General features: G+C 69.4%; 1 protein-coding gene across 1 annotated transcript; it reads left to right on the forward strand.

Annotated features, from left to right (window-relative positions):
• Positions 1-9,208: 9,208 nt before the first annotated feature.
• On the forward strand, positions 9,209-17,285 carry LOC309684714 (uncharacterized protein; the record flags this gene model as incomplete). Its single annotated transcript, XM_082500582.1, has 6 exons — positions 9,209-9,521; positions 10,215-10,341; positions 11,307-11,404; positions 13,161-13,383; positions 15,636-15,730; positions 17,125-17,285. Coding segments are annotated over exons 2-6 (699 nt in total), but the record flags the coding sequence as incomplete, so codon positions are not given.
• Between the last annotated feature and the right edge of the window lie 415 nt (positions 17,286-17,700).

Below are 17,700 nucleotides of genomic sequence, written 5' to 3' on the forward strand. Positions count from 1 at the left end.
AGTACTGGGAATGGAAGTGGCAGGTGACGGCCATACTGGGAGCTGGCAGTGCCGGTACTGGTCATACTGGGAGTGCCGGGAGGGGAAACGACTGGCAAAGGCCCTACTGGGAACTGGGACTGGCAGGTACTGGTCATACTGGGGATACTGGGAGCGTGAGTGACAGGTACTGGTCGTACTGGGAGCGCCACCACTGGTTGCACTGGGAGCAGCTCCTGTTCTACTGGTCCCAGTATGGGACTTGGGGGTGGGGGGGGCAGGAGGGGGTCCTCCCAGTGCCTCCCAGTGCCTCCCAGTGCCTCCCAGTGCCTCCCAGTAACCCCGTGTCCCCCCCCGCAGGTCCAGGCCATGGCTGGCGCGTAGCCCCTCCCCCGCACCGGCGCCGGACCCGCTGACACGTGAGTGCCCCGCCCCCCCCGTGCCCCGCCCCCCTGCCTGCGCGGTGGGGGCGTGTCCCGGCGCACACGCGTGTGCTGGCGACGTCACGCGTGCGGCCGTGCCGGAGGGCGCACAGGCGTGTTCGCGGCCCACGGGGAGTGTGCCCACGCGTGTGCGGGGGTGGGGCGGACCCGCGGGCGCGGCGTCACGCGTGTGCGTGTGTGCGGGGTGCTGGCGCGGTGCCGCACACGCGTGTGCGCCGGCGACAGGCGTGGCCGGGCGCACACGGGTGTAGCTACAGCGTTAACAACGCGCACACGGCTGTGCCTGTGCCCCTGCGAACGCGGCGGCTCGGACACGCGTGTAAGCAGGCGTCGCGGCGTGCAGACACGCCTACTCGTGCCTGGGCACGCCTGTCCGGCTGTACACGCGTGTTATGACACGCACACGGGTGCGCTTGTGCCCGTGACACACATACCGAGGACAGTCCTGACAGGCGAGACAGTTACACGCGTGTTACACACGTGCAGAAGACCGTGTTACACGCGACGCGCAGAACCGATACAGGTACCGTGTTGCACACGCGCACACACGGCGTCGCACACGTCTTGTATGGAGAACACGCGTGTGCGGAGACGACACGCGTGTGCCACCGGCTGTACGCGGAGGCTGTTGCGCGCTGACACGCAGAGGGGAGCGCCGGATGCTGTCACACGCGTGTGCACACTCGTGTTGAGCAGTGCCACACAGGTGTGGAGGAGCGTCACGGGCGGTGTCACACGTGTGTGAGCGACGGTGTTGCACGGGGATGAGCACGTTACACGCGTGTTACGTGCACAAGGTGGGATCACACACCTGTATAGCGGTGTCACGTGTGTGTGACACGTGTGTGTCATCGGCATCACGTGTGTTGCGCGGGATGGTGTCACCTGTGTGTGACACACACGGTGTTACACATGTAAGAGCTTTACACACGTGTTACACGCACAGGACAGTGTCACACACGACTTACACGCAGAGGATGGCGTTACACGCACGTCACACGCAGGACGGTGTTACACGTGTGTCACACGGAAGGCAGCGTCACGCGTGTGTTGTGCAGAGGGCACAGTTGCAAACGTGTTACACGCAGAGGACACGCTTACACACGTGTTGCACGTGGGTGGCGGCACTGCACACGTGTGTCACGTGTGTTACATATAGATGACGGTGTTACACGTGTCACACCCGGAGAACGCGGTTATTCCCGTGTTACACGTGTATGACAGCGTTACACACATTATGTGTAGAGGACACAGTTCTACACGTGTTACACACACGTGTGACAGCGTTACACACGTCCTACACGCGGAGGACGTGGTTACACACATGCCACGTGTGTACGACAGTGTTACACGTGTGTTACACGCAGGGGACACAATCACAGACGTGTCACACCCAGAGGACACCGCTCACACACGCGGTAAACATGTTTGATGGTGTTACACATGTTACATGGAGAGGACACAGTCACACGCGTGTCACACACGTCGGACAGTGCCACACGCGTGTTACACCCCCGGAGGACACAGTCACACGCGTGTCACACACGTCGGACAGTGTCACACGCGTGTTACACCCCCGGAGGACACAGTCACACGCGTGTCACACACGTCGGACAGTGTCACACGCGTGTTACACCCCCGGAGGACACAGTCACACGCGTGTCACACACGTCGGACAGTGCCACACGCGTGTTACACCCCCGGAGGACACAGTCACACGCGTGTCACACCCATCTGTGTCACACGCGTGTTACACGCGGAGCACACACACGCGTGTCCCACACGGCCGCACACGCACCGCGTGTCCCTCCCACGCGCCCCTCCCCCCCCCCCCCCAGCGTCACCGTCACCGCGTCACCGTCACCGTCAGCCCCTCCCCCGCCCCCCTCCTGCCCCTCCCCCCCCCCGGGGGCGGCTCCTCCGCGTCACCGGAAACGACAGCCACAGCCCCACCCCCCCCCGCCCACGGCCGCCCCACGGCTGCCCCACAACTGCCCCACGGCTGCCCCACAACTGCCCCACAACTGCCCCACGGCTGCCCCACAGCCACTCCGTGCCTGCCCCACAACTGCCCCACAATGCCCCACTGACACCCCACGGCTGCCCCACAGCAGCCCCATGGCTGCCCTATGGCTGCCCCATATCCACCCCACGGCTGCCCCACAGCCACCCCATGGCTGCCCTATGGCTGCCCCATATCCACCCCATGGCTGCCCCACAGCCACCCCATATCCACCCCACGGCTGCCCCACGGTTGCCCCATGGCCACCCCATGGCTGCCCTATGGCTGCCCCACAGCCACCCCATCGCCACCCCATGGCTGCCCCACAACTGCCCCACAGCCACCCCACACCTGCCCCACGGCTGCCCCACAGCCACCCCACACCTGCCCCATGGCTGCCCCACAGCCACCCCACGGCTGCCCCACATCCACCCCATGGCCACCCCATGGCTGCCCTATGGCTGCCCCACATCCACCCCGCGCCTGCCCCACGGCTGCCCCACTGACACCCCACAGCTGCCCTATGGCTGCCCCACATGTGCCCCACAGCCGCCCCACACTCCCGGTGCCTCAGTTCCCCCCCCCCCCCCCCGACCCGCTTCCTGAGGGGCCGATGGCACAGGACGGGGCACACGCGTGTGACACGCCAGGGACACGCGTGTGGCCGGGCACGGGAGGGCGGGGCCGTGCCAGGGCGTGCGGTGGCGGTTGTCACACGCGTGTGCGCCGTGGCGGGGGGTGGGGGGGGTGTGCCGGGGCGCGCGGGGGCACACGCGTGTGCGGTTGCGTGTCCCGTGTCGGCCTGTGGCGTTGCACTCGTCACCCCGTGTGGACCCGTGTCACCCCATGTCACCCCGTGTCACCCCGTGTCCTCACATGTCCCCCCGTGTCCCCGTGTCACCCCGTGTCACCCCGTGTCCTCACATGTCCCCCCATGTCCCTGTGTCACCCCGTGTCACCCCGTGTCCCCACGTGTCACCCCGTGTCACCCCGTGTCCCCGCGTGTCCCCGTGTGGCTGAGTGGCCCCGTGTCACCCCGTGTCACCCCGTGTCCTGCCGTGTCCTCTGTCCCCGTGTCCTCACATGTCCCCCCATGTCCCTGTGTCACCCTGTGTCCCCGCATGGCTGAGTGGCCCCGTGTCACCCCGTGTCCTTTGTCCCCGTGTCCTCACATGTCCCCCCGTGTCCCCGTGTCACCCCGTGTCCCCGCGTGTCCCCGTGTGGCTGAGTGGCCCCGTGTCACCCCGTGTCCTGCCGTGTCCTCTGTCTCCGTGTCCTCACATGTCCCCCCGTGTCCCCGTGTCACCCCGTGTCCCCCCCGTGTCCCCACCTGTCCCCGTGTGTCTGTGTCCTCCATCCGTGCCCGTGTCCCCATCCCCACGCGTGGCCGTGTCCTCCCTGGGTGGCCGTGTCCCCGCGTGCCCCCCCTGTGTCCCCACGTGTCCCCACGTGTCCCCACGTCCCCCCGTCCCCCCGTACCTCCCCGCTGTGGCTGTGTCCCTTTGTCCCCACGTCCCCACATGTCCCCACCTGTCCCCACGCGTGTCCGTGTCCCCCCTGTGTGTCCCCACCTGTGTCCGTGTCCCCACGTGCCCCTCCCCATGTCCCCTCACGTGTCCGTGTCCTCTCTGTGTGTCCCCGTGTCCCCTTCCGGTGTCCCCACGTGTCCCCATCCCTCCCCAGTGCGTCTGTGTCCCTTTGTCCCCGTGTCCCCTCCCCGTGTCCCCACGCGTGTCCCCACGTGCCCCTCCCGATGTCCCCATGTCCCCTCACGTGTCCGTGTCCTCTCTGTGTGTCCCCCTGTCCCCACGCGTGTCCCCACGCGTGTCCATGTCCCCACGCCTCCCCGCGTGTCCTGTCCATGTGTCCCCATGTCCCCTCACGTGTCCGTGTCCCCGTGTCCCCTCCCTGTGTCCCCTCATGTGTCCGTGTCCCCGCGTCCCCTCCCTGTGTCCCCTCACGTGTCCGTGTCCCCGCGTCCCCTCCCTGTGTCCCCACGGGTCCCCACACTTCTCTGGTGTGTCTGTGTCCCTCTGTCCCCACCTGTCCCCACGCGTGTCCGTGTCCTCCCTGTGTGTCCCCGTGTCCCCACGTGTCCCCGTGTCCCCTCCCTGCATGTCCGTGTGTCCCCGTGTCCCCCCGTGTCCTCCCTGTGTGTGTCCGTGTCCCCGTGTGCCCTCCCCGTGTCCCCACGCGTGTCCGTGTCCCCCCCGTGTGTCCCCATGTGCCCTCCACGTGTGTCCGTGTCCCCACGTGCCCCTCCCCATGTCCCCGTGTCCCCTCACGTGTCCGTGACCTCTCTGTGTGTCCCCGTGTCCCCTCCCTGTGTCCCCACGCGTGGCCGTGTCCCCATGTGCCCTCTCTGTGTCCCCGTGTCCCCTCCCTGTCCCCACGCGTGTCCCCACGTGCCCTCCCCGTGTCCCCGTGTCCCTCTGACCCCACGTGTCCCCGTGTGCCCTCCCCGTGTCCCCACGTGTCCCTGTGTGTCACTGCCCCCCCCATGTGCCACCTCCTCATGTCCCCCCAGCACTGTCCCCTGTCCCCAATGTCCCCCTGTCCCCAATGTCCCCCCATCCCCCCATCCCCCTGTCCCCATGTCCCCGTCCCCACTGTCCCCATCCCACAGCCCCGGTCCCCTCCTTGTGCCCCCCCCCGTTGATCTGCAATGTCCCCCGTGTCCCCCCTGTCCCCCCCCGTCCCCCTGTCCCTCCCTTGTCCCCCTGTCCCCCAGTGTCCCCTCTGTCCCCTGTCCTCTGTGTCCCCCGTCCCCCCAATGTCCCCTCTCCCCCCATCCCTGATGTCCCCCTGTCCCCAATGTCCAATGTCCCCATGTCCCCCCCGTCCCCATGTCCCCCCCTGTCCCCAATGTCCCCTCTCCCCCATCCCCCATGTCCCCCTGTCCCCAATGTCCAATGTCCCCATGTCCCCCTGTGTCCCCAATGTCCCCCCTGTCCTCAATGTCCCCTCTCCCCCTGTCCCCATGTCCCCCCGTGTCCCCCATCCCCCCATGTCCCCCTGTCCCCAATGTCCCCATGTCCCCCCATGTCCCCAATGTCCCCTCTCCCCCATCTCTGATGTCCCCCTGTCCCCACTGTCCCCTGTCCCCAATGTCCCCTCTCCCCCCGTCCCCATGTCCCCCCGTGTCCCCCTGTCCCCACTGTCCCCTGTCCCCCCCCGTCCCCGCTGTCCCCCCCTGTCCCCCCTCCCCCACTGTGTCCCCCCCCCCCCCCGGGTGTCCCCCGTCCCCCCCAGTGCCACCACAGCGCGATGTCACGGGCGTCGCACTGACGTCACCGGGAAGGGGAAGGGGGGGGGGGGGAGGGGGGAACAACCCACGCGGGGCCACCGCGGCGGTGACTCACCCCGTGTCACCGGGCGCCACGCGCTGCCGGGACGGGGGACACGGGGACACGGGGACACGGGCGGCACACGCGGCACAGGCGGCACAGGCGGCACAGGGTGAGGGCCCCGCGGCACCGCTGCCCCACGGCGGGGGGGGGGGGGGGGTGCGCTGCGGCCGTGGGTCACGCGTGTGGGGCGGTGGGTCACACGTGTGTGGGGCTGTGGGTCACACGTGTATGGGGCTGTGGGTCACATGTGTGGGGCGGTGGGTCACGCGTGTGCGGCCATGGGTCGGGTCATGCGTGTGGGGCTGTGGGTCACACATGTGGGGCTGTGGGTCATGCGTGTGCGGCCGTGGGTCGCGTCACACATGTGCAGCCGTGGGTCACGCGTGTGGGGCGGTGGGTCACACGTGTGGGGCTGTGGGTCAGGTCACGCATGTGCAGCCGTGGGTCACACATGTGTCGGGCTGTGGGTCACACATGTGGGGTGGTGGGTCATGCGTGTGTGGGGCTGTGGGTCATGCGTGTGTGGGGCTGTGGGTCACGCGTGTGCGGCCATGGGTCGGGTCACGCATGTGGGGCTGTGGGACACACATGTGTGGGGCTGTGGGTCACATGTGTGGGGCGGTGGGTCACGCATGTGGCCGTGGGTCACACATGCGTGGCTGTGGGTCGCACATGTGTGGGGCGGTGGGTCATGCGTGTGGGGCTGTGGGTCACACGTGTGTGGGGCTGTGGGTCAGACGTGTGGGGCTGTGAGTCACGCGTGTGGGGCTGTGAGTCATGCGTGTGCAGCCATGGGTCGGGTCACACATGTGCAGCCGTGGGTCACACGTGTGTGGGGCTGTGGGTCACGCATGTGGGGCTGTGGGTCACACGTGTGTGGCCATGGGTCGGGTCACGCGTGTGGGGCTGTGGGTCACGCGTGTGTGGGGTTGTGGGTCACATGTGTGGCCGTGGGTCACACGTGCGTGGCTGTGGGTCACACACGTGTGGGGTTGTGGGTCACACGCGTGTGCGGCTGGGGGTCACGCGTGTGGGGTTCGTCACCCGCGTGTGGCCGTGGGTCACGCGTGTGCAGCTGTGGGACATGTGTGTGGGGCTGTGGGTCACACGTGTGGACGTGGGTCACATGTGTGGGGCTGTGGGTCATGCGTGTGGCCATGGGTCACGCGTGTGCGGCTGTGGGACATGTGTGTGGGGCTGTGGGTCACACGTGTGGCCGTGGGTCACGCGTGGGGGGGATTTGTGGGTCATGCATGTGGCCGTGGGTCACACATGTCTGGCTGTGGGTCACGCGTGTGCGGTTGTGGGTCACGCGTGTGCCGTGGACCCGGGGGGTGCGGTGGCGTGTCGGGGCGGTCCTGCGTTGCGGTGGGTCGCGTGTGGGGTGGCGCGTGTCACCGTCACGCGTGTGGCCGTGCGTGTTGTTGCGTGTCAGCCCGTGTGGTGTCAGCCGTGTCCCCGCCGGGCGCGTGATGATGTCACGGGAGGGGCGGGCGCGTGGCGGTGACATCACCGGGGGGGGGGGGGGGGGGGCTGTGATGTCACACGTGTGTCACGGTGACATGGGGCGGGTGTTTCCCTTCAGGGCCTCCCTGTGGGGCAGCTGTGGGGCAGGTGTGGGGCGGCCATTGGGTGGCTATGGGGCAGGTGTGGGGTGGCTATGGGGCAGATGTGGGGCAGGTGTGGGGTGGCCATGGGGCAGCTATGGGGCAGATGTGGGGCAGATGTGGGGCAGCCATTGGGCAGCTATGGGGCAGGTGTGGGGTGGCCATGGGGCAGCTGTGGGGCAGATGTGGGGCAGGTGTGGGGCAGCCATTGGGTGGCTGTGGGGCAGATGTGGGGCAGGTGTGGGGCAGCCATTGGGTGGCTGTGGGGCAGGTGTGGGGCAGGTGTGGGGCAGCCATTGGGTGGCCATGGGGCAGCTGTGGGGCAGGTGTGGGGTGGCTATGGGGCAGATGTGGGGCAAGTGTGGGGCAGCCATTGGGTGGCCATGGGGCATGTGTGGGGCGGCCGTGGGGCAGCCGTGGGGCAGTGTATCGTGCCCCCCCCCCTTCCCGTCAGCGGCGCCTTCCCGCTCGCCGTGGGCGCTGTGGGGTTTCCCTCGGCCGCCCCCGCCCCACGGCTGCCCCACGGCTGCCCCACGGCTGCGCGTGTCGTCCCGCCCCACGTCATGGGACGGCCCCAAAATTCCCCTGCGGGGGTGGGGGGAGCCCCTGCCCCATAGCGGGGTATCCTGCCACCCCCCGGGACTCCAGCCCCACGGCTGCCCCACAGCTGCCCCCCCAACTGCGCCCCCATGTGCCTCCTGCCCCACAGCTGCCCCACATATCCCCCTCAACTGCCTCCTGCCCCACATCTGCCCCCCAACTGCTCCCCAACTGCCCCCCGCCCCACATCTGCCCCACATCTGCCCCCCAGTGCCCCACAGCTGCCCCCCAACTGCCCCCCAACTGCCCCCCAAGTGCCCCCCAAGTGCCCCCCGCCCCACATCTGCCCCACAACTGCCCCCAGCCGTTCCCCCTCCCCCCATGTCTCTGCCCCACAGGGGGCGGGGCCCCGCCTACCCCCCGCCCTGATTGGCCAGCACCAGCCTGAGCCCCTCCTTCCCATTGGTCCCCCCGGCAGGCTGAGCTAGAAGACGGATGGGAAAGATGATTGGCTGCCCGGCGAGGGGCGCCCTGTGATTGGCCGGATTCCCGGAGAGCGTCGCCGGATAGGTGAGGGGGCGGGGCCTCGGCGGGGGGGCGGGGCCGGGACGAGGGGGCGGGGCCGGGACGAGGGGGCGGGGCCGGGACGAGGGGTGTGGGGTCTGTGTCCCGCCTGGAGCCCCTCCCACGTGGTGTACGTCACCCCGCATGCCCCGCCCACTTCCGCCTCACGTTGTTCCTGCTTCCCCCGCCCCCCCCCCCCCGGGGGGACCCGCCCCGGGGCTGCCCCATAACCCCCCCCCGCCCCATAACTGCCCCATAACCCCCCCCCCGGCCCCATAACCCCCCCCCGCCCCATAACCGCCCCATAACCCGCCCCATAACCGCCCCATAACCCCCCCCCCGGCCCCATAACTGCCCCATAACCGCCCCATAACCCCCCCGACCCATAGCTGCCCCATAACCACCCCATAACTGCCCCATAACTCCCCCCCGGGCCCATAACTACCCCATAACCACCCCATAACCCCCCCGACCCATAACTGCCCTATAATCACGCCATAACTGCCCCATAACCCCCCCCGACCCACAACTGCCCCATAACCGCCCCATACCTGCCACATAACTCCCCCCCGCCCCATAACCGCCCCATTAACATCCCCCCGCCCCATAACTGCCCCATGCCTGCCACATAACTGCCCCCTCACCCCATAACTGCCCTGTAACCACCCCATAACTGCCCCATAACCATCCCCCACCCCATAAGTGCCCCATACCTGCCCCATACCTGCCCCATAACTGCCCCCCTGCCCCGTAACTGCCCCATAACCACCCTGTAACTGCCCCATAACTGCCCCCCCTGCCCCGTAACTGCCCCATAACCACCCTGTAACTGCCCCATAACTGCCCCCCAAGTGCCCCCGCTGCCCCCCCCGCCCCCCTTTGTGCCCCCCATGCCCCCCGGTGACCCCCGCCCCCCGCTGCCCCCCAGGTGTATGCGGCAGTGAGGGAGGGGCCGCCCCAGCCCAGCAGCCGCCCCTCCCCCCCCGGGGCTGCCCCTCACCCGCCCCCGCGGGGGGCCCGGGGGGCCCCAGGAGTGGTGAGTGGGGGAGTGGGGTCTCTGTGGGGCAGGGGGAGGGGTCTCTGTGGGGCAGGGGGTATCAATGGGGCAGGGGGAGGGGTCTCTGTGGGGCAGGGGGTATCAATGGGGCAGGGGGAGGGGTCTCTGTGGGGCAGGGGGTATCTCTGGGGCAGGGGGAGGGGTCTCTATGGGGCAGGGGGTATCTCTGGGGCAGGGGGAGGGGTCTCTATGGGGCAGGGGGTATCTCTGGGGCAGGGGGAGGGGTCTCTGTGGGGCACGGGGGTCTCTCTAGGGCAAGTGGGGGGTCTCTATGGGGCAAGGGGTATCTATGGGGCAGGTGGGGGGTATCTGTGGGGCAAGCGGTATCTCTGGGGCAGGTGGAGGGGTTTCTATGGGGCAAGGTGTATCAATGGAGCAAGTGGGGGGTATCTATGGGGCAAGCGGTATCTATGGGGCAGGGGGAGGGGTCTCTGTGGGGCAGGGGGTATCAATGGGGCAGGTGGGGGTCTCTATGGTGCAGATGGGTCTCTCTAAGGCAAGTGGGGGGCCTCTATGGGGCAGGGGGTATCTCTGGGGCAGGGGGAGGGGTCTCTGTGGGGCAGGGGGTTCTCTAGGGCAAGTGGGGGGGGTATCTCTGGGACAGGGGGTATCTCTGGGGCAGGCAAGGGGGTGTCTGTGGGGCAGGCTGTGGGCTGACATGCCGTGGGGCAGGCTGGATGCATCGCGCCGTGGAGCCGCTGGGGGGCCGGGCCGGACGGGACCCCTTCGCCGTGGGGAGCCTGGGCTGCGGTGGGGCCTGGGCCGCCTGCCCCCCCCGCCCCTGGCTGCCCGGCACCAGGTACTGCCCCACACCGCCCCACATCGCCCCGTGGGGAACCCCCACACCGCCCCACATCGCCCCAGGGGGACCCCCACACTGCCCCTCACCGCCCCATGGGGACCCTCACACCACCCCACACCGCCCCACATTGCCCCATGGGGACCCCCACACCGCCCCACGGGGACCCCCACATTGCCCCACATCGCCCCAGGGGGACTCCCACACCGCCCCACATCGCCCCAGGGGGACTCCCACACTGCCCCTCACCGCCCCATGGGGACCCTCACACCACCCCACACCGCCCCACATTGCCCCACGGGGACCCCCACACCGCCCCACATCGCTCCATGGGGACCCCCACACTGCCCCACGGGGACCCCCACACCGCCCCACACCGCCCCATGGGAACCCCCACACTGCCCCACACTACCCCACATCGCCCCATGGGGACCCCCACACTGCCCCACACCACCCCACACCACCCCACGGGGACCCCCACACCGCCCCATGGGGACCCCCACACCGCCCCACACCGCCCCATGGGAACCCCCACACTGCCCCACACTACCCCACATCGCCCCATGGGGACCCCCACACTGCCCCACACCGCCCCACACTGCCCCATGGGGACCCCCACACCGCCCCATGGGGACCCCCACACTGCCCCACACCGCCCCATGGGGACCCCCACACTGCCCCACACTGCCCCACACCGCCCCATGGGGACCCTCACACTGCCCCCACACCGCCCCACACCACCCCACGGGGACCCCCACACTGCCCCACACCGCCCCACGGGGACCCTCACACTGCCCCACACCACCCCACACCACCCCATGGGGACCCCCACACCGCCCCACGGGGACCCCCACATTGCCCCACACCGCCCCACGGGGACCCCCATATCCTGGGGAGGGGTATCCCCATATCCCGGGGGGTGTCCCCATCCCGGGCTCCCCCCACATCTCCCCCGCCCCCCCCAGGTGTTCTTCCAGCGTGGGGCAGACGCCGCTGCCCCCCACCTCGCGCCCCCCCCCGGCGGCAATGGGGCCCCCACCCACAAGCCCTACTACCCCCCGGGGTAAGTGCTGCCCCCCGCGTCCCCCTGTCCCCCCCCATGTCCCCCCCCCGGTGTCCCCATGTCACCCCCTGGTGTCCCTCTGTCCCAGGGCTCCGTGGGGGGAACATCAGTGGGGCTGAGCCCTCTGACCCCCCCGTCCCCATGTCCCCCCCCCATCAGCCAGAGCCCACCCGGGGGGGTGTGAGTGGGGCTGAGCCCCCCATGTCCCCACCCCAGGGCTCCGTGGGGGGGACATCTATGGGGCTGAGCCCCCCCCGACCCCCCCGTCCCCACGTTCCCCCCCAGGGCCCCCCCATGGCCCCCCCCATCAGCCAGAGCCCACCCGGGGGGGGTGTGAGTGGGGCTGAGCCCCCCGTGTCCCCACCCCAGGGCTCCGTGGGGGGGACATCTATGGGGCTGAGCCCCCCTGACCCCCCGTCCGCATGTCCCCCCCCATGTCCCCCCCCATCAGCCAGAGCCCACCCGGGGGGGTGTGAGTGGGGCTGAGCCCCCCGTGTCCCCACCCCAGGGCTCCGTGGGGGGACATCTATGGGGCTGAGCCCCCTCCAACCCCCCCATCCCCACGTCCCCCCCAGGGCCCCCCCATGTCCCCCCCCCATCAGCCAGAGCCCACCCAGGGGGGACATCAGTGGGGCTGAGCCCCCCATGTCCCCACCCCAGGGCTCCGTGGGGGGGACATCTATGGGGCTGAGCCCCCCCCTGACCCCCCTGTCCCCGCGTCCCCCCCCAGGGCCCCCCCATGTCCCCCCCCCATCAGCCAGAGCCCACCCAGGGGGGACATCAGTGGGGCTGAGCCCCCCGTGTCCCCACCCCAGGGCTCCGTGGGGGGGACATCTATGGGGCTGAGCCCCCCTGACCCCCCCGTCCCATGTCCCCCCCCAGGGCCCCCCCCATCAGCCAGAGCCCACCCAGGGGGGACATCAGTGGGGCTGAGCCCCCCGTGTCCCCACCCCAGGGCTCCGTGGGGGGGACATCTATGGGGCTGAGCCCCCCCTGACCCCCCCGTCCCCATGTCCCCCCCCATGGCCCCCCCCATCAGCCAGAGCCCACCCGGGGGGGTGTGAGTGGGGCTGAGCCCCCCATGTCCCCACCCCAGGGCTCCGTGGGGGGGACATCTATGGGGCTGAGCCCCCCCCTGACCCCCCCGTCCCCACGTCCCCCCCCAGGGCCCCCCCATGTCCCCCCCCCATCAGCCAGAGCCCACCCAGGGGGGACATCAGTGGGGCTGAGCCCCCCGTGTCCCCACCCCAGGGCTCCGTGGGGGGACATCTATGGGGCTGAGCCCCCCCTGACCCCCCTGTCCCCGTGTCCCCCCCCAGGGCCCCCCCATGGCCCCCCCCATCAGCCAGAGCCCACCCTGGGGGGGTGTGAGTGGGGCTGAGCCCCCCGTGTCCCCACCCCAGGGCTCCGTGGGGGGGACATGAGTGGGGCTGAGCCCCCCCCGACCCCCCCGTCCCCATGTCCCCCCCCATGGCCCCCCCCATCAGCCAGAGCCCACCCTGGGGGGGTGTGAGTGGGGCTGAGCCCCCCATGTCCCCACCCCAGGGCTCCGTGGGGGGGACATCTATGGGGCTGAGCCCCCCCCGACCCCCCTGTCCCCGTGTCCTCCCCCAGGGCCCCCCCCATCAGCCAGAGCCCACCCGGGGGGGGTGTGAGTGGGGCTGAGCCCCCCGTGTCCCCACCCCAGGGCTCCGTGGGGGGGACATGAGTGGGGCTGAGCCCCCCCTGACCCCCCCGTCCCCGCGTCCCCCCCCAGGGCCCCCCCCCGGCCCCCCCCGGGGACGCTGGAGTCGCTGCAGGGCTGTGTGCGGGCGCTGCAGCCGCAGCCCTGGGAGCAGGGGGGGGCCATGGCCGAGGCCCCCCCGGAGCTGGAGGAGCCCCCGAGCTGCTACCACAGCCCCGCCCGCTGCCACCGCGGCCACCGAGGGGACGGCGGCCACCGAGGGGACATCGCCGCCCGCATCGGGCGCCTCCAGCAGGTGGGACAGCGGGGGGAGGGGGGGCGCTGGGGGGGGGCACTGCGGTGGTGGCGGTGGCATCTGCGGGGACGTCGGTGCCACCATCAGGTGACAGCAGATGATGGGGACATTGGGGACAGGGCTGGTGGTGGCACTGGAGTTGTGGCGGTGGCACCTGCGGGGACGTCGGTGCCACCATCAGGTGACAGGGGACAGTGGGGACAGGGCTGGTGGTGGCTCTGGAGTTGTGGCTGTGGCATCTACGGGGACATCGGTGCCACCATCAGGTGACAGCAGATGATGGGGACAGTGGGGACAGGGCTGGTGGTGGCACTGGAGTTGTGGCTGTGGCATCTACGGGGACATCGGTGCCACCATCAGGTGACAGCAGATGATGGGGACAGTGGGGACAGAGCTGGTGGTGGCACTGGAGTTGTGGCGGTGGCATCTACGGGGACGTCGGTGCCACCATCAGGTGATGGGACAGTGGGGACAGGGCTGGTGGTGGCTCTGGAGTTGTGGCTGTGGCATCTACGGGGACATCGGTGCCACCATCAGGTGACAGCAGATGATGGGGACAGTGGGGACAGGGCTGGTGGTGGCACTGTGGTTGTGGCTGCGGCACCTATGGGGACATTGGTGCCACCATCAGATGACAGGGGACAGTGGGGACAGGGTTGGTGGTGGCACTGTGGTTGTGGCTGTGGCACCTATGGGGACATCGGTGCCACCATCAGGTGACAGCAGATGATGGGGACATTGGGGACAGGGCTGGTGGTGGCACTGTGGTTGTGGCTGTGGCATCTACGGGGACGTCGGTGCCACCATCAGGTGACAGCAGATGATGGGGACAGTGGGGACAGGGCTGGTGGTGGCTCTGGAGTTGTGGCAGTGGCACCTACAGGGACGTCAGTGCCACCATCAGGTGACAGCAGATGATGGGGACAGTGGGGACAGAGCTGGTGGTGGCACTGGAGTTGTGTCTGTGGCATCTACGGGGACGTCGGTGCCACCATCAGGTGACAGGGGACAGTGGGGACAGGGCTGGTGGTGGCACTGTGGTTGTGGCGGTGGCATCTATGGGGACATTGGTGCCACCATCAGGTGACAGCAGATGATGGGGACAGTGGGGACAGGGCTGGTGGTGGCACTGGAGTTGTGGCGGTGGCATCTACGGGGACATCGGTGCCACCATCAGGTGACAGCAGATGATGGGGACATTGGGGACAGGGCTGGTGGTGGCACTGGAGTTGTGGCGGTGGCACCTGCGGGGACATTGGTGCCACCATCAGGTGACAGGGGGACAGTGGGGACAAAGCTGGTGGTGGCACTGGAGTTGTGGCTGTGGCATCTACGGGGACATCGGTGCCACCATCAGGAGACAGGGGACAGTGGGGACAGTGGGGACAGGGCTGGTGGTGGCCCTGCGGTTGTGCCTGTCCCCTCCGGGGGTGATGTCCCCGTGCGCCGGTGCTGTCCCCTCTGTGGGTGACGTTCTACGGTGGGTGACATCTTACGGTGGGTGACGTCGGGCAGTGGCACTGTCCCCTGTGTGGGGGATGTCCTGTGGTGGGTGACACCCGTTGGTGTCCCCCTCCCCTCTGTGGGTGACATCCTGTGGTGGTGACACCTGTTGGTGTCCCCTCAGTGGGTGACATCCCTGTGGTGGTGACACCTGGAGGTGTCCCTGTGCCCTCTGTAGGTGACATCCTGTGGCAGGTGACACCCGTTGGTGTCCCCGTCCCTGTGGTGGGTGGCAGCGGGTGGTGGTTGACACCCGTTGGTGTCCCCCTCCCCTCTGTAGGTGACATCCCTGTGGTGGTGACACCCGTTGGTGTCCCTGTCCCCTCAGTGGGTGACATCCCTGTGGTGGTGACACCTGGGGGTGTCCCCGTCCCCGCAGTGGGTGACATCTCACTGTGGGTGACACCTGTTGGTGTCCCCTCAGTGGGTGACATCCCTGTGGTGGTGACACCCGTTGGTGTCCCCTCAGTGGGTGACATCCCTGTGGTGGGTGACACCTGGGGGTGTCCCTGTCCCCTCAGTGGGTGACATCCCGCAGTGGGTGACACGTGTTGGTGTCCCCCTCCCCTCTGTAGGTGACATCCCTGTGGTGGTGACACCCGTTGGTGTCCCCTCAGTGGGTGACATCCTGTGGTGGTGACACCTGGGGGTGTCCCCGTCCCCTCAGTGGGTGACATCTCGCAGTGGGTGACACCCGCTGGTGTCCCCGTCCCCGCGGCGGGTGACATCCTGCGGCGGTGTCCCCCCAGGCCCAGCTCTGGAGCTTCCCCTCGGGCCCCGTGTCCCCCCCCGGGCCAGGACCCTGCCCCCCCTCCAGCAGGTCTGGAGCCTGCTGCACCCCGAGGTGAGGGGGGGCGGGGGGGGGGCGGGGGGGACATGGGGGTGACATGGGAGGGTGGCACAGGGGGGACGACAGGGGGACAGAGGGGACATGGGGGGGGACAAGGAGGTGGCACAGGGGGGTGACACGGGGGGGGCACACGGGGACGGAGGGGATGTGGGGGTGACACGGGGGGGAGGGGGATGGAGGGGACGTGGGGGGTGACACGGGGGGACGGAGGGGACGTGGGGGGGGACAAGGGGGGGACAAGGGGGGTGGCACAGGGGGGACATGGAGGTGACACAGGGGGGACGGGGGGACAAGGGGGGACAGAGGGGACATGGGGGGGGACAAGGGGGGACGGCACAGGGGGGGACAAGGGGGGACAGGGGGGACGGGGGGGGACAAGGGGGGACAGAGGGGACGTGGGGGTGACACGGGGGGGACACGGGGGGTGGCACAGGGGGGACATGGGGGTGACACAGGGGGGGACAAGGGGGGGTGACACAGGGGGGGGACAAGGGGGGACGGAGGGGACGTGGGGGTGACATGGGGGGGACATGGGGGTGACACAGGGGGGACATGGGGGGGACGGAGGGGATGTGGGGGGAGACACGGGGGTGACACAGGGTGGGGGGGACACGGGGGGGGGGGGGCACGGGGGGGGCTGTGGACACCACAGGGGGGGATACACTGGGGATGGGGGACAGGGGGGACACTGGGAATGGGGACACTGGGGAGGGGGATACTGGGAACAGTGGGGAAACTGGGAATGGGGACACTGGGGGCACTGGGAATGGGGCACTGGGGAACTGGGGAGACTGGGGAGGGGGGCAGTGGAGGTACTGGGAACGGGGACAGTGGGGGCGCTGGGGAAACTGGGAGTGGGGACACTGGGGAGGGGGGATACCGGGGAAACTGGGAATGGGGATACTGGGCACGCTGGGGAAACTGGGAATGGGGGCAATGGGGCCACTGGGGAAACAGGTAATGGGGACACTGGGAATACTGGGAATGGGGATACTGGGGGCACTGAGGAAACTGGGGACACTGGGAATGGGGACAGTGGGGGCGCTGGGGAAACTGGGAGTGGGGACACTGGGTAGGGGGGATACCGGGGAAACTGGGAATGGGGATACTGGGCACACTGGGGAAACTGGGAATGGGGGCAATGGGGCCACTGGGGAAACTGGTAATGGGGACACTGGGAATACTGGGAATGGGGGTACTGGGAACACTGGGGAAACTGGGAATGGAGACAGCGGGGGCACCGGGGAAACTGGGAATGGGGACACTGGGGGCACTGGGAGCACTGGGCATGGAGGTCAGGCAGGAGAAAGGGGTCCCGGGAAGGGGGGGGGGGGGGGGGTGAGGGGGGGGACACCCCCTGTGACCCCCCTTCCCCCCCCCCCCCCCAGAAGAGAACCTTCCCGGCCAAGCGGGGGGCGCAGCTGAAGCGGGGGGCGCCCCCCCCCGACCCCCCGCGGTGCAGCCGGTGCCCCCCGCCCACCCCCCCCCGCCCCCCCCCGACGAGCTGCCCAGCCCCCACAAGCGCCGGAGGAGCCGCAGCCCCGAGCAGGTGGGGGGGGGGCAGGAATTGGGGGGGGGGGAACATCGAGGGGGTATGAAATGGGGCTGGGGGGGCATTAAAGGGGGTCTGGGGGGCACCAAAGGGGAGGGGGGGGCAGAAAATGAGGCTGGGGGGGCACTAATGGGGGTCTGGGGGGGCATTAAAGAGGGGGGGGGCAAGAAATGGGGCTGGGGGGGCATTAAAGGGGGGCTGGGGGGGCACCAAAGGGGAGGGGGGGGCAGAAAATGAGGCTGGGGGGGCATTAAAAGGGTCTGGGGGGGGGCATTAAAGAGGGGGGGGCATTAAAGGGGTCGGGGGGGACACCAAAGGGGAGGGGGGGGCAGAAAATGAGGCTGGGGGGGCACTAACGGGGGTCTGGGGGGCATTAAAGAGGTGGGGGGGGCATGAAATGGGGCTGGGGGGG

Source organism: Vanellus vanellus, assembly GCF_965231255.1.
Source record: "Vanellus vanellus genome assembly, contig: HAP1_SCAFFOLD_1965, whole genome shotgun sequence".
Taxonomy (NCBI): Eukaryota; Metazoa; Chordata; class Aves; order Charadriiformes; family Charadriidae; genus Vanellus; species Vanellus vanellus.